The sequence below is a fragment of the Seriola aureovittata genome, chromosome 3, assembly GCF_021018895.1.
Source record: "Seriola aureovittata isolate HTS-2021-v1 ecotype China chromosome 3, ASM2101889v1, whole genome shotgun sequence".
In the NCBI taxonomy this organism is placed as follows: domain Eukaryota; kingdom Metazoa; phylum Chordata; class Actinopteri; order Carangiformes; family Carangidae; genus Seriola; species Seriola aureovittata.
The window spans coordinates 19,163,543-19,180,784 of NC_079366.1; the positions used below are offsets into that span (position 1 = coordinate 19,163,543).

General features: G+C 38.9%; 2 protein-coding genes across 7 annotated transcripts; one reads left to right on the top strand and one right to left on the bottom strand.

Annotated features, from left to right (window-relative positions):
• The first annotated feature begins 1,289 nt into the window (after nucleotides 1-1,289).
• cisd2 (CDGSH iron sulfur domain 2) lies at nucleotides 1,290-6,770 on the top strand. Its single transcript, XM_056371797.1, has 3 exons — nucleotides 1,290-1,477; nucleotides 3,732-3,946; nucleotides 4,070-6,770. The coding sequence occupies exons 1-3, from the start codon at nucleotides 1,375-1,377 to the stop codon at nucleotides 4,157-4,159; spliced, it is 408 nt and encodes a 135-aa protein (XP_056227772.1). The 5' UTR covers nucleotides 1,290-1,374; the 3' UTR covers nucleotides 4,160-6,770.
• On the bottom strand, nucleotides 5,896-17,231 carry si:dkey-162b23.4 (sodium/hydrogen exchanger 9B2). 6 transcript variants are annotated; one of them, XM_056371793.1, is made up of 13 exons: nucleotides 17,077-17,231; nucleotides 15,499-15,734; nucleotides 14,336-14,537; nucleotides 13,580-13,750; nucleotides 11,786-11,928; nucleotides 11,279-11,406; nucleotides 9,837-10,012; nucleotides 9,339-9,445; nucleotides 8,788-8,937; nucleotides 8,454-8,562; nucleotides 7,648-7,784; nucleotides 7,206-7,389; nucleotides 5,896-6,768 (listed from the first exon to the last, which is right to left on the bottom strand). In XM_056371793.1, exons 2-13 carry the CDS (start codon nucleotides 15,601-15,603, stop codon nucleotides 6,707-6,709), a joined length of 1,674 nt encoding a protein of 557 aa, XP_056227768.1. In that variant the 5' UTR covers nucleotides 15,604-15,734; nucleotides 17,077-17,231; the 3' UTR covers nucleotides 5,896-6,706. The 6 variants fall into 6 exon arrangements, with proteins under 6 accessions (XP_056227768.1, XP_056227763.1, XP_056227764.1 ...); XM_056371788.1 differs by having other exon boundaries at nucleotides 7,167-7,389; XM_056371789.1 differs by lacking the exon at nucleotides 17,077-17,231 and adding an exon at nucleotides 16,665-17,019 and having other exon boundaries at nucleotides 7,167-7,389.
• Nucleotides 17,232-17,242: the final 11 nt, after the last annotated feature.

Consider the following 17,242-nt stretch of genomic DNA (forward strand, 5'->3'; position numbering starts at 1 on the left):
ACCTTGGAAAGAATTGTGGAAAAAGGTCCTCTTAAAACCTTCTCCTGAGTTTTAACTGTATATTCTAAATTTTAATTTTCCATTTCCATTAATTCTCACATGCAGCCATGGGTGATCAGGTCAAGGAATCTTTGCTTAATTACTTAATTAAAAGTCTGACTACGCCTAATGTCATAATGGTGATTTTTCTCAAACTGCCCCAAATCCAGTTCAGTGAACATTATTTTTTTTAGGACAGCCAGGAACCACATATTTTCAGGAAAAGGATAATTTATTTATTTATTTATTTACATATACATACAACCAAATCTTATATGACACATTAATCTGTGGGAACGTTTAGCTCTTTAGTATTTGAGCAGCTTTGTGGCTGGCATTAAATGAAGAGTCACTGTCACTTTTTATAGCACTTCCTCTTGTAAGTTATGACATGTGACCATAAACTGTATATAAAAATGTGACCATGGTGAGCTAACAGAACAGGATTCTCCACAGTTTGCCAGGAATTTAATTAACCGTGTATGTTGTGTGTATAATTACAATTATCATAAAGAGTCCGTGCTTGATATGACTAAGTGCATTTATTCACTTACTGTAATTACTGTAAATAGTTTTTAGGTACTGGAACTTTCCTGGAGTATTTCTGTTTTGTGAGTTTTTATTCTTCCATCATGATGAAAATGTTCTACAGCCTGATAAGCAGGGTTGTTAAGTTATGCAAAAAATGTAATGTATCCAGTGATGAAAAATCCAGTGAGGTGAAACCATGACTGTGGAATATGGAATAGGGATCAAATGATTAGAGATAGGTAACTTTAATTAATATGTATTTAATCATGAGGAACATGTATTCCCAACAGTTAATCATTACAAAATCAAAGTTTGTATTAGTTTATAGCTTATAACATTACGCATACATATACCGCAAGTGTGTCATTTAATATTAAATACATGCAAATATATTTCTTCTATTAACACACAATGTCACAAACTGCTTTTGTCACAAGATAAAATATTTTATTATTGTGTTTTTTCTCCTTTGTTACTTTATATACGTCTTTAAAAACACAATTTTACTGGGATCACTTTAAGTAGAAACCACCTCCATCCATGCTCCATGGCTCCGTCACACCGAATTCAAGTTATCCAATCAGGAGCCACCAACTCCTCCAACGCTGATTGGTTACACTCTCTACCGTCATAGGTCGATATTACGTGTATTCACGAAACCGTCTACGCTTTTTTCCGGTCGTTTTCAAGTTTCATGGGAGGGGTGTACGTACCGGTGACAATATGCGCTCAGAAATGAACGCAATGACATAAACGAACCCCAGGAACTATTCAAGCCAAACCTGCCCATTTGAGCAATTCAAGATGGTTTTAGAAAGTATTTCAAAGATAATAAAAGTCCAGCTTCCAGCCTACCTCAAGAGGCTTCCGCTACCGGAGACGATCGGTGGATTTGCAAGGTTAACAGGTAAGTTAGCAGCAGCTGTGTTGCACTTCTGACTGTCCTGTAAAGATGACTTCTGAACTCATCGGGGACACTTTTCAGCACAGAGCTCTGCAGCTTAGCTAGCCTGCAAGCGAAAACACACGCGCTGTAAGTGTGTGTTTGAGTGTCTGACCAAACCTGTGCTATGTCCTCAACTGCTGCTTAGTTTCTGCTAAACCCTTCGTAAATTTCGTTCGTTTCGTTTTATTTTGTAGTTCTGTTTAGCAACAACAATGACCTTAAAGTACTACCTGTTAAAATGCAACACTGCACAGTTAAGTTTGCCTCTGTGTTAAATGTGGACACAGTTATGACCTTAACCATTAAGTGTCTGCATCGTAAAAGTTGCAGCATGTCCTGCTAATCCCAACAATTGGAAATCTAACGATTGTGTGACTCTTGTACAAAATGTACCCACCTCAGTCTGTTTTACCATCAAGTGATGCACAGGCATGACAGTCCTGGAGTTGAGGGTTCAGTACATGTCGTCTCAAAACACATTCTGCGTCAAGATCCTGGTTTTAAAACCTTTTCAGGAATGTGACCCCATCCTTGGACCCATGATCTCATCATTCCTACAAAACAGGAAATTTCCAGATAATTAAGCTGTTAGTTAAAACAGCGCTGTAAAAGAGAAGTTGATTATTTCATCAGCTCATCTACATACATTCATAAATGATTCAAGCAAGACATGCCAGAAATGAATGGTTCCACCCTCTCAAATGTGAGATATTGGGTTTTTCTTACTGATTAGAGTAGGGTATGGGGTAGGGTAGCAGCTATGATGTGACCAATCCACATTAAATACAATTTCATGATCAGAGCTAGTCAGGGTTTCTGCTATCAATTACATCCATTCAGTCATGGCAGGCTGCTGCCATTTGATACCTGACATTAAAATGATTCAGATGAGTTTCATGCAGTGAGAGTTTAAATTTGGGGCAAAGAGCACTGGTACTGGATCCACCCTTTCTGCAGATTCTCTGAGATTAGGTGTCAGCATAGGTATTAGGAAATAAAAAGTTGGATCAGTGCATACCTATAAGTTTCACAAATCTTGTGGGCCCATGTCTCCATATAAACCTTTACTGTCCCACACCATTTCCAAACATGACTTTGTGCACCTATTAACACAAAAGGCAAAAGCTAATGCATTAATGTGTTTGGAAATGTTCAACAGCAGGAGTCAGCATGTCACTGAAATAGTAAACAAAATAAAAATGTTTAAATAAAGGATTGTGAGTGGATACTGCAGTGAAAGTCTATCCTGAAGCTGATCAACCACTTCAGCTTGACCTTTCAGCCAACACAGACCGTTGGAAAGTGTCGAATTTAGTCTAAAAATAGCTCAAAAAAGTCAAAAAGCAGAGCTAGCTATGCATTGGTTAAATATTTTTGTGACAAATGACGTGTTAGAAACATCTGAATAGTACTTCTCTTAGAAGGCCATAAAAGAGTAATGTGATTGTAGTACTAATTAATTAGGATTTGCTAAAGTCCTAGCATTCAGAGCTTCGGTTTGATGTTCGATGTTTCCAGATGTTGCCTGAAGATAAAACCCATTTCTGTTTTTTGTCTTAAGTTAGACATTAGACTTATTTAGTTAGTTCAGATTTAGTAAGTGCTCCTACATGTAAAATACACTGAATATAATTCCATAAAGAGATTAAGGATTAGCAATGTCCCATTAGGCATCAAAATCCTTTTATTGAAAGTATTTTAATTGCCATAAGAGTATTATCAAAAGTTCCAGGAGCTGGGGTCTAACTCGTAGCTAATTATAAAATTATATAACTGTGGTTAATCCTCACTGTGCTTCACTTGTCTGTCTTTTCCATGTATGGTGGCCTGTATGATGGGTTTTCCCAAAGCACTTCCCTGGGCTCAGTGTAGTTCAGTGGGCTCTAGTAGCTGTTGGTGTGAGATGGCACTCAGTATAATAGAAATGAGGATAAGAGGTGAACTGTCAGTGTTGTGGTTGTTTCCCAGATGCGATCAAAATTATTTTTTTATTATTTTCAAAAATCAAAACGGCTGCTAAGTTGTGTCAGCTCTGAATTGAAGTGTAAGATTTCAAAGTTTCCAATGTGCACATGAAGCCCCACACATCCCCATAGGGCCAAACACCGCAACTACATTTCCAGCCTGCAGGAAACAAAGTTTTCAGGAGTGAACATGCGCCTGTGCTCATAGTAATGCTTGTATTTTTCCTAATGTGAATGTGATGTGTCTTTAGTGTCTGAGTGGCTCCGGTTGTTGCCACTCCTGGGTATCCTGGCTTTGCTGGGCTATCTGACCATTCGCCCATTTCTGCCTAAGAAGAAGAAGCAGAGAGACAGCCTGATCAACCTGAAGATCCAGAAAGAAAACCCCAAAGTTGTCAATGAGATAGACATCGAGGACCTGAACAGTGCAAATGTGTGTTACTGTCGCTGCTGGCGCTCCAAAACTGTAAGTTGAGAGGTTATTTCCTGACTTTTTCTATTCATTCATGTTTTTGTAAGAGTTTATGTATGTATGTATGTATGTTTCTGTCTTGCTGATCAGCTAATATTAAGTTGCTTCCTGTTTTAGTTTCCTGTTTGTGACAAGTCACACTTAAAGCACAATGAGCTGACTGGAGACAACGTGGGACCGCTCATACTCAAAAAGAAGATACTATAATCAACTGCTAATGGGAGTTATCTTCTCACCTCCCCAGTCTTTAGTTTTCATTTCTTAACAGTCTGTAGTTTTTTTTTTTTTTTTTTTTTTTTGATCTTGGTGTCATGTTTATGTTGGTCAGAAAAGTGAACTTGAGTCTTTATTTGAAATGGTCCTAACACATAAAAATACACATTTCCACAGTCTCGCTGTGTGAAAACTGTATATCAGGTTCTTTGATGGCATTGTGCAGTTAGGACGGGTTTCTTTTTGTTTTTTTATGGTCATTTTTGTTGGTTATCAGAACAGCCTTTCTATATGACTGTAAATTCAACTATGGTCATGTCTCAATCTAGTTGGAATCAATGACAAAGCATTGGGACCACTTTGAGCGGAAAACTTGAAACATAATCTCAGTTATGTTGACTTTCAGTAATTTGAACCCTTCAGGGGAAACATTAATTCCTAGTTAAATGGTTGTTTAAATGAAATACTTAATACTTGTCCAACCTGTCATCATCATTTTGCACTGTATGTTTTCAGTTTGGACGATTCTTTTGTTATTTAACAGCCAGTCTTTTTTTTTTTAGCTCTCTTTCTCTTGCTTCAGATTTTCTGTGTGCCAAATATTAACGTACTGTCAGGATGTGAAATACTCTCTTATAAGTTATTGTGTGTATGGGAGGCTACTTAGTATTCTTCAGTATATTTTTTTCATAGCCTTTAAACATTTTGAGTTTTACATTTTCTGTTGAACTCTGTTGCCTTCAAACATTTCGAATCATAGCACAGTTGAGTAATATCCAGTTATATACAGTTTTAACCTCACTACCCTACTGAGGTTTGACAATGTAACTTATGCAGCAATATCTTTGCTGTGTACCGTTATTTTTTTTTTTGCCTCTGTATTGTCAGAATGGCTGTATATAGTTGACTTCCTGCTGGAGCATTTCCTTTTCAATTCATCAGAAATATTTTATACATTAATGATTTGTATTGTCTGATCTATATTTTCATGATGAGTGACTGTGTGTTGATGAACCTTTTGTAAGATAACGGCTGGAATTCATTCGTTCTGCATTTGAAATGTAAATTGTGCAAAGGGTAAGTCAGGGTGTTTAACTCAACAGACTTGGCAAAAACACAACCGCTGCTTCATTCCCTTCTTTCACTGTTACGGCTGGGGAACACTTCACTTCCGTTCCTACTACAAAAAAGTGTATATGAATGAAAGGGGAAACAGAGTACACTCCTTTCTAAATGTTTCTGTCACTTATTTTTTCCAGGATAATTTTTACTCATCATGTTTTATGTTTTTCTCTTCAAGTTTTTCTCTTGTTTAAGTATTTCATAAACTTTAAGTGAGTCAGTCACTAAATAAATTGTGAAAAGAATTTAACAATAGAGCAATACCTACTAAAACAAACACAAGTAATAATTACCTCTGCCAGGGTGGTCATTTGGAGGACAGGCGTTATGAGTATTTTAGTCATATTTATTTACAGACCGATGGGAATATTGTCAGTTCAACTATTGTGGTCAAGAAATCAGTTCAACAACACTTCAAATGTATGATGTCTGTAGGAAGCCATTTGGTGAGTTCATCAGTACTGGTGGGTGTATGCACTGAGTTTTCCAGGTAAAAAAAAAAAAAAAAAAACTAACTGAATCCTAAACTTGCTCAGATGAATTAAGGTTCACCAGCTTGAAGAAATGTACTTTACATATAGCCACAATAAAATTCAAGAGGTGGACAATTCTTGGTATTCTTTTTTATTGTTTTAACAATATCTGGTGAAAAACTATTACTCAATGCTGTAAAATCTCAAATAATTGCTAATAGTTGTTTCTCATTATCAAGACAAACAGCTAATACATATTGTAATAAAAAATACGCATAATACACAAAACACATAGCTGCAAAAATGTACTGAGTGCAAAACAACTAAAAACTTCAATGTGGTAAATGTGTAGTCTAATTTAATACAAAAAAACCAAAAAAAAAAAAACGGCTACTGTCAGTACATTCAATTACGTACCCCTCCAAAGGAAATGGCTTATGATAAAATACGGCATTATCACCTTTTCAAGTCCAGATAAAGTGAATAGCTTAAAGAGATGTCATAAAAAATGGGAAATGGCCAAATATAGGATTCAATGAATATGACAGGTAGGAAGAATAGCCACCTTAACAAAAATGTAAACCATACTCACCCGCACTGATATATATATATATATTATATTATATATAGATGCATATATAAACGTTCATTTGGGATTAAAACCAAAACCACCCCTTGTATACTGTACATACAGCATGACAGTGCAGATGCTTGGATGTGGGTCATTTGTTTGCAGCCTGAGACCTGACCTGGAAACCACCAGAGCCTATAAATACAGTATGATTCATGTGTTCCTGCAGCATGGCAAAGCATGAGGAGCTGACCAGCAGATGGAGAGACAAAGAGAGCCACTCGGTGGCTAAAAGAAAGCTCAAATATCCGAGGTGTGAATGCACACCGAAAGTCTCATTAAATGTCCTCGCTTGCTGGATGAAGACAGGTGGTGTCAGAGAGTACTTTCATAGGTGATGGGAGTTTCACTATCATCTTCACCTCCTGCTGCAGTGCCTGCATGATGGGAAAGAGACAAGGGAGGACAATTTAACAGAAAAGCTTTAGTAAAAGCGTAAAGACATGCATACAGGAAGTACAAAAAAAAATGTGCTGAAGACAAGTCTGCATTCATGAGCAGCATTTCTACGCTGTGGTTAATCCAATATTCTTACACTAACAGCAACAATGCCACTGTTGTGTGGATGTAAAAGATACAAAGGCTTGAATGACAAGAGTAAATAGCCAGTCTAAAGCTATGCAAATCTTTGTCTGAGTGGACACAGGTAGCACAAAGGTGAGGTAGGCAAAAGCTTTGCAGTGAAAGGATATTTTCTACTCCGACACAACTACGAAGCGAGACTGGACGGGGTTGTTGAGCTGAGTTGAATTGTTGAATTTAGGACTTTACCTACCTAAGAAAAAAGCTGATAAATTGGGTTTGACTCGCTCACCACAGGCTGAGTTCTTCGGTCTCTGTAACAGGAGAGGTCCAGAGAGCCCTATAATAAGAGCTCCTACAGGGGCTGTGAGAAGGATGGCCATCACGGCTACTGTCAGTACATCCATGCCGTACTTCTGCAGCTGCTTGTCTTCCTTTGTTCTGGCCATGTCTAAAGCTGTGGAGCCTATAGCTGCCTGAAGGGGAATAAGACAATAGCAGTGTTTCCTCTCTGCTCACTCAAAAAAAAAAACCCAAACATTTACCACCACCACAAGGGAACACTTGAAATATAACATACACATAATATTTCAGTGTATGTACTTCTAATTCAGATGTTCACAGAGGAAAACATCTGCTGATGTGTGCAACAAAAACTGGAAAAGAGACACTCCTTTAATTCAGACCCTGAGCACAAAATATAATTCTAGACAAATATTTCAGTACTGACAAACCTGCACTGTGGCTTTGGGCATCCACGCCAGGGCTATGAACACTTTCTCCCTCATGTTAAAGCCCGCACACAACACACACACAAAGGTGAACAGGATTCGAACCAGGAGGGCAATGAGCAGAGATGCTATACCCAGACCTACACAGACAAACAGACAAGAGTCATACAGAGATTCCCCAACTGATTTTTTGCTACTTTGTATCACTAGAAGTGTGGGTGCAACATGAGCACAGTATAGTGCAATCTGGGAAAGTGACTGCAGCAGGATCAACACATTTCTCAAAAGGACAAACAGTCTGAACAGTTACGTTGAGGTTTTAATAATGTTCACCACATCTGCTCCTTTTTAATGAGCCAAAGAGAGAGTTTAAGCACGTTCTTGTCCTTGACACATAGTTCCTCCCAAAGCACAAATATTCTGTACACCATTCCAAATACATACAGTATATCAGCATTACAAATATATTCCTAGAGAAGATGATGCTGTGAAATTGTGTCAGTGAATTCTGGGTAGTGATGATCGTAAAATTGTTGTGTTTATTCTGGCAGGAATAAGGTTTTTTCTTTAAGGAATCCAAGATCTGTTTCATAAGTAACTCCCACGCTGGAACTATGGAAGTACAGTATTGGAGTGCCAACACTGACTCAAGTTTTAGTTTTTACAGATAGAGAGATTAAAACTCTCCCTAGGCTTCATTTTTGGCTATGCAAATACATTTACATCCATACAGTCACATTTGAATCCCTCACAGTCACAGCAGCCATCCCACTGTGTTATTTTGAAGTGTGCGTGTGTGGTCATCTCACCAACTGTGCGTCCCTCCAGTTCAGAGATTTGAATTTCTGCTCCTATGAGTCCAAAGAGTAAAGGCTGAAACACGTCCCATGCCCACCCTACCACTTCCTCCACATGTGCCTTAAGAAAAAAGAACCCACAAACATGTTTAGTACGGTTGTCTTTGACATGCAGCTGTGTACAGATGAATTAATGTACTGACGAAGAACAACAGGTTGGGAGCGGTACACTCATGCAATGTACTTTTCCGCCTACCTCAAAATTCATTTTCAGAGATGGACAACTGTGATCAAGGAATGAAAAAATGTAGTATGTGCAACAGATATTGTATGCATGTGTTATTACCTTTTCTGTCCCCCAGCCAAGCCCGGCCAGAAATGCCAACACCAGGGTGCAGAGGCCTCCAGAGCCAGGAAATCTAGCCACACTGCTGCCGAACACAGCAAAGACGGAGAGACCCAGCACCAAGAAGGAACGCTTAATCACTAAGTGTTTCTAGGAGAAAAACACAGTCACTGATTACATACAGAATATTTCAGTATAATGAAATCTGTTAATACAAAATTCACAAACAATATACTCTGTAGTCTATATAATCTTCATCCCACACTGATTAATACTCAAGGATTTTCTTCTAAGTCTTGAGTGTGACAAGTTATAAAAACACATCTCTGGAGCTAAGACGATACAGCCGTATCTGTCTTGTAAGGAAACTCTTGACCCTGTATACTTTCCCACAGACTTTTTAATCAGATATAGAACACTTCACCGACTTTGTCGCTTCTTCTGAGGTTGTTTCATACACCAGCTGTGGTTTCACAGGCTGTGCTGCAAGGATGACTAAGCAGTGGTAAAACTGGCTAATGTCATGGTAATGCTGCTGACACCATGCCTACCTGGTCACCACTAGGAAAGTACTGGATGAGGAAGCCAAGAAGAATACCAGCAACCATCCCACCAGCCACCTCCAGTACCCCTCTAAGGAGGTTGTACCAAGTGGAGCCTAGAAGGATCAGCAGATAAAATATACAGTTGATATAATACAATTAACTGAATTGATCGTCTTAAAGATATGTGAAGATTTACGGTCTTAGTTAGAGTTTTGTATGCAGTTGAATGCAGCCCTACAGAGACTTTACATTATGGTACAACTGCACTGTGGACTGGCACAAAAAACGTTTCAACAAGAGCTCACTTACACCCTCTGCTGAGCTCCTGACAAACTACGGATGAAAGTTACTTATTTTGTGTGCTTCTCAGTGTTGACCTACACACTGCGCTGGATGCCACTCCCCTGGAGATAAGGTAGTGTTGTAAAAACAGAACAATATATTCAGCACTTTTCTTTTCCCTTCACTTCGCCACACACACAAACACATACATATGCAGGTTACCTGTGGCAAAGGCCATGCCCAAGCATGTGGTGAAACCAGTAATGGCAAGAATGTCATCAAAGCTGCCAGCAGCCATCAGCAAGGTGGGGATGCCCTGCTCCAGGCCGTATCCGTCCTTCTGCAGCAGCAGCATAGAGGGAACAACCACTGCTGGAGACACAGCGCCCAGCACAAAGCTACAACGTGGAGGAGATTGAGTGTTTATGAATATACTTACTCCAACAAAGATGTAACAAATACCAAAATGCCTTTCGAAAACCCAAAAGCCATTGAATACACTTGGAGAGATACAGAAAAGGAGACAATGAAGCAGAGTGAAACAGGTATTTATACTTTACACTGTATCTGAGATGAGATACCGGGCTGTAAATATAAACTTGATTTTGAACTCTAAAACGTCTTATTAAAATTCTGCTATGAATCTCAAAAGGAAAAAAGTTACTAAAAATTACTACAATGTTTTATAATCACTGTAATCTTTCTCGTTTCTAAAATGAAAATGGCCTCAAAAATGGACATTTGAGTTGCACAGAACAAAAATATTTGTTTTGGCCCCTTTCAACCCTCCAACCACTGATAAGCAAAGCAACAGGCAAGGGGGAACAGGTCATCAGTGAATAAAGCCCCATATGACATGTACCTTTGATGGCACATGGATTCTGAACAAGGAAGAAACACAAAGCCTCACAGACAAAAAAAAAGTCCATCAACCATAGACACATCTTTTTTCAGAGTAGATGAATTTGTTGTATCATCAACCCTGAAAGACATCACTCAGCAATAAACTGTGTGTAGATTAGGGAGTGTAATGTGATCTAGTGACGCTCAGGGAGCAATGTGTTTCCATTCTCTGCTCCATGGAAACATGCTTCTTGTAGGTGCAGTGAGTTGTACAGTGTTAGTCAACCTTCCATGTCTTATTTCTAAATTTTAACATGCTCACTCCACGATCATCTACTAGAAGAAAACGCTGCTCACACAGCAGATAATGGAAGTATGGAGCAAATACTAATCAGTTGTAAATTAAAAATCACATAAATCATTTTCTTTCTATTAGGAAGATATAAGAACTATTACAGAGAAAGAGAGACCCAGTGAGGTCAAACTAGATCTGTATGCCGGATTAAATAAAGGCTTTTAATATAACTTGTACCTTTGCTCTGCCTACAATACCTGAAGAATGCCTTTGTTCTGTTTTTTCATTTTCAAGAGCACCTGAAGGTTCCCTGGATTTGCTGCATGCAAAACTGAATCTCCTGGCCTCTTGCTGTTACTGTCAAAAAATAATGTTGAAATTTAAATATTAAATATAAGTTATTTCTGCACATTCACAAAACAATGGAAACGGTTCCCTTAAATTTGTATGTGTCTGCCTGTCTCTCCTAATTGAGTAGAGAATGGAGAGTGGGGACAGAAAGGAAAGTGAGCAGTGTTATATTTACCCAAGGATGAAGCCCCACACCCAGGGCAAGTCCATGAGGAAGTGCGAGACCAGAGCTGTGGTGCAAGCCTCTATCACACATGGCCCAACTGCCACACGTAGACACACGGACTTAAGTTTCTTCAGAGCCTGACAGCACAGACACACACATACTTCATGAGTATGTAATTAATGAAATTCTGTACAGATATACAGTGATGTGATGTTGCAGTTCTAAATGATTAGTTCACCAAGGCTAAGATTTACTCGGTTTAACTCATTTTATAACATTGGATTTTTTTTTTAATGCTGGTCAGATAAGTTAAACAATCTGAAGAAACTGGGAATTTCTATTCAGGACTTGTCATTACTTTGGAAAATTTGTAGGGTCAATAATTAAACAGTAGAAGTGACAGGAATATTTTTCAGTATCGGCGATACACAGGGATAAGACTAAAACATAGTTATTATATGTCTAAACATTTCTGTGTGCAGGTACTAAGCTCCAGGAGGGGAGTATGAGACGTACCGTGGGATCCAACCCGAGACCGGCTCTGGCCAGAATGACAGCCAGGGCGATGTTCCTAAGTGATGCAGACCATTTGAAGTCAATCTTCACCCCCTTCTTTATTTGTGGGGTGTTCCTCAGCATGAAGCCCATCAGAAGCATACCTACAAAACACACGGTGTGAGGGGAAAGATTATCCTTTCTACCACGAAATACTGTTTATTCTTTAGCACGGTCTCTCAGCTACAGAACGAGAGCAAAGCCCACCTGTTGCTTTTTGAACTTTGGATGCTCAAGCTGGACACCTGAGACTATGAGGCTCAGTGTGGACTGTGGAAACTGCGTTATAACACTAACATTTCAAATTTCAGCAATATACAAACCTACTCTAAAACCTCATGATTCAACTGTTAATTTGTTCTGCTAAAAACTTTCAACTTAAGAGGGAATATTACATTATTAGGAATGAACACAATATTAAGAATAGTGAAATGATGCAAAATTTAAGGGATTTATCATCACCGATGTGCATGTCAAACAGTTATGAACTATAATAAGAGAAAGAACACATACTGTACATAGCAGATATCTAAAACTGTTAGTGAGTGCGGTCAGGTCAGACGAGTGACTCTTCGATGACAGCAACCCTCACGGCAGTTGACGCCAAAAGATATTTCAATATACATGAATAGACACTGAACTTGTAAACTAGGCTACTCTTTTGAGGACTTGCCCAAAAGAAAAGAAAAACAGGAAAGTGAAGTTTAGAGAGAAATAAACTCCAAGTTGCACTTCACTCTACCTTTTGATGTCAATTGTAAATGGGGAGTGGCTCCAGTTTCCTTGATTTTTATCTTGTAAGGGGCGCAGTTAGAGACTTTATCCATTTCCCAATTCATGACACCAGGAATTCATAATAAATTATATTTAAACCATTGCTAGGAAAGAAGAAATTTATATTATTTTCTGATCAATGCTCTGACTTATTACAAGTCAGCCTTGCTGATGTAAAATAATGGCAGCACCTCACCTTGGGTAAACCAGGCTTATTCAAATAGAATCTAATCAAGGCTCACATCGCTTGAATTTCTTAATTAGTGAAGACATCAAACTGTGCTTTTCTCCTAACATCTCTGAATAAATACAAGGATCACTGATAAACATTTTAACAAGATGATAATTGTATTGGCTAACAATACGAAAAATAGAAGCAAAATACAGAATAACAAAACAGACGAACCAGCAGTTACCTTGGACTTGACTAAGAATGGAGCAAGTGAGTCATATGATTGTTGAGTTAATCAGAACTCCCTTTTGTTTTGTTTTTCCATCAATGACAAAGGTGAACATTAATATTTGTTTGGCCAATTCATGTCAATCAACAGCTTCTCAAATACATTGGAGCTTTGTTTTAGATTATTTCAAGTGCTTCCACTGTGATGCATGAAACTTACAGTCAAATCTGAGTCTTCTTTAAAAAGTAGTTATTTAAAAAGTTGCTCTAACACTGACTTTATTGAACTACAACAAATAAAATTCTTTGTACTGTATTGAAGACTCAGGATAGGGCTGTTACACAGGTAGGTATCTGGACTAAGAGATTGGGACCACTATGGGTAACATCATGACACCACAGTGCACCCATTACTCTAATCTGTCTAACTGTTCTGAACAGAAACTTGGCAGGCATTTCCCTTCCCTCTTGTGCTACTAAGTATCACCCTGATGAGGGAATCTGTGTAACCTAACATGAAATAAACGCCTGTATAAACCCCACCAGTGCATTAAACATGACCACTGAATTCTCTGTCTTACCGAGGAGTGGTGGGAATGGTGGAAGTTTAGGCAGACGGATGAGAGCCACCAATTTGCCACCGACAAGTGCACAGATGAAGAGTATTATGATGCCAAACAGGTTTCCCCCTGGAAGACATTCGTCCTCTGTGATAGACCAAACCACTCCAAAGAGCACAGCTGCCAAAAGGACTGGAAGGGACAGAGGAGAATGACATTAGTATATTAATGCCAACAATGATATGATCATTCCCTTATACACATTACAAGAAGAAAGAAGTGGGGGAGTAAGAAAGCGAGGGATAAATGAATTATTACAGACATTTTTTTGTGTTACAATTGTATATCTCAAAAACTTCCTCAGATGCCATTTATAGGAAAACAATGCTGTTCCCTGAACAGATAAAGGTACTGAGAGTTCAGTGTTGATGGACTACCCATCCATTCTAACAGGCTGTTGTGAACATAAATCTACAGTAGTAATCAGGGTTAGCACTCGGTCCAACCCCTTACTATATTACCATTTGTATATATGTATGTATGGATGAATGAATGAATGAATATGTTAATACTATTAATAATGTATAATACTATAAATACTAATGTGTGTATATTTATTAATTATAATTGTACTGTATACTTGTAATTATTTATTTACAACATGGTTGCATTTATTAGATTTCATAGCATACAAGAAAGTTATGTCATCTGCTGTTTTTCCTAATCTTGGGAGAAATATTAGGAAAAAGGCCATGGTGACCTCCACTGCTTTATTACCTTTGGTAATGAGAGAGGCCAGGAGGCCTCTTGGTGGACAAGGGCAAAACCTGCGGAGCAAGGGGCAGCAGACCACTGGTGGGTCTGTGTTTGTGCCGGCATCCACCACAGGGTTTCGAGGAATGAAATAGGTGGTCTCCTCTGTAACATTTGGACTGGAGCAGCGCCGTACCACCACCTGGATCTGGTTCACACTTAAGTGCTAGAGAGGAAGAATCAGGACATGAAGGACAGGCCAGTGATAAACACCTTGTCTGTAAAGACAATGCATGATAAAAAGGTATTTTGGCTTACAGCTTCAACTTTTTAAATAATTGCCAGCAACGTTTTTTCATAAAAATATGAGGTGAGTGTTGTCCAACTGTATTCTTTTCACTTGTTGAAAAAATGTGAAGAGAAAAAAACAAAAATAGCTTTCAAATTACTTAAATTACTATTGTCACCAAAATTCACCACAGTGCATTTATTATCTGGAGTGGTCAGTCAAACTAGTCAAAACAAATGAAGCATCTTACACAGAGCGTCAAATCTAAGGTGTCACACTGACACAAATATGAATGCGGTGCTTATGGAAAAAATAAATTGAAAAAACTGGTGGATGTTCCTGTGGCATACTAATTGCGAAACCTCTGTCAGTATTGTTGACACACAGGTACGTCATACCAGCAGATTACAAGCCACTGTTTCTTGGCAAATAAGAGAATGAAGATATGAACTTGCCCAAGAAGCTGATAACTGTGACTCCAAGAACACCCTCTTTGTCATATTGCTCACTTGGGTACATTGGCACAAAGTTTTGACTTTGCCTCTGGTTGCATTTCAATTCATTCTCACAAATGACGAACAAATGATTTAAGGCAGACAATTCATTTAACAAGGTTAGAGGGGAGCATTCAAAATTGAAGCATTAAAACAACAAAAAGCAGACTAATATGGATGATAAAGAACTAGAACCACATAACACAACATCATTTATATGTGGCTTAAAATTTCTTATTTAGTGAATATTAAAAAACCTATAAAGTAATTTGACAACCTACCAAAAACCAATTATCAGGCTTAAAAGCACACCTTTCAGTTTTGTTGAGGCAGAAAAAACTAAATACAACAAGTTTACACCAGAGTAAGTAGTGTAAAAGATTATCATTAGAAAATTACTTTACCTCAACATGGTTTGCCGCAGGCACAGGACTGGGTGCTGGACTAGGAGCAGGACTGGGTGCAGGGCTCGGCTCTGGGGTAGCAGGTTTGGGCTGAGTGTCCTCCATGGCAATCAGCTACAGTGTTTCTGGTCTACTCACTTCTCTGTCACAGTACATCAAGCTGAGGGGTGGGGTTGGCCATTGATGGGCAGTTCCTTCACTTCTGCTTCTGTATGTCCAGTTCTGACCTCAGGCTCCTATTCATACAGCATGGTTTTATCAGTATGAAAACAAATTATTGTTTACTTAATCATGGAGCACAGTTATGTTGGTACAGGTGTGGACATTGGCATGACATGAAGTAAGTTTAATCTCACACACTGATCTATCTCCCCAAACATACAGGTTTTACATTAAAATGTCCATGTTTAAAGACATGGTTTTCATTGAATTTTACAAAAACTGCACTGGCTCTGGGCATAGGGTATTGATGATGTAGAGAAAATTAGAGTCCAAGCCGGATGACTAATACCTAAATGAGAATATATGTGGGTGACAGTACACGCTGCCTAATGTGTGTTAGTAGCTGTGTCAACTACAAACTTATAGGGCAGTAAGTTATCTACTTATACTGGAAAAGCACATTATCTGCTCATATTTTTTTTTTGTAAGTTGTATTCCACACAAACGCTGGAAAAATAATGTGCACTAACCTAACGCTACTACAATGTTTTGACAGTTGCCTCTAGTGACAGACGCTGGTTAATCCACTTGTGAACAGACCACACTAATCGATGCTTATAGGTCGACCATATGGCACATCCAGCTAGCGTTAGCTCCATTAGGTAGGAGTTAACTAGCAACTACACACAACTAACCTATCCTTCGGTAGCCATTTAGCTCACCAGCTAAATAAACTTCGTGTTAGAGGACGGGTTGACTTGGCGTTTTAGTTTAGTTCATTAGTGAGGCTCCATACCCACACGTGCAGGAACAGTGGACAACTGAAACCATAGCTAGCGTAACAGTAATTAGCTGTTGAAGGAGCAAATCCGTCCCTCATGATAAACCATGCCAGGCGATCCATTATCGGACAACGTTACCGCCAACTAACTCACGCTCGTAACAACGTATTTCTTCGATGTAGTTGGATTGTTCTTTAACTAGCAATCCTTTCACAAACCTACTCAAATGTGAGATGGCGTCGGCTTGGCACACGATGCAGTAATATCTTTATGTTGACCTGAGTGTTGAGTGAAGTCCCTGTAATGTAAGCTAACGTTACATCAAGGTTAACGCCAACGGTACAGTTAAGCCTGCCGTCTGGAAATACAGTGACGTTCAATTTGACTTCCTCCTCGGACACATTTCTGGTATATCTTGAAAGTTAGGAAGTGTTGAGTGTTGTCCGATATTGGATCCATCACCAGTAGCTGAGTGGCTGCCTGTGTGCTTCTACCAACAGCTGTCAGTGAACTCTCCACTCCCATTTAAAAGCGCAGTAGCTAGCTATATACAGTGACCGCTACTCCTGACTCCTCTGACTGCATTCCCACATACATGTAACATAATTAAAAAAAAAAAAAAAACCCAGCTCACCTCATATCGTACACACAGTCATCTCTTGGAAGCTATAGGCGGCAACGTTTCTGGCAGTGCTGTAGCAGATAGACCAGCTGGGAAGTAGGAATGAGGCGGATTAGTGATGGCCAAGCATGTATGTACCGAGCACAGGAGCGCCGGGTAAAGGGAGGGGGGGTTATCT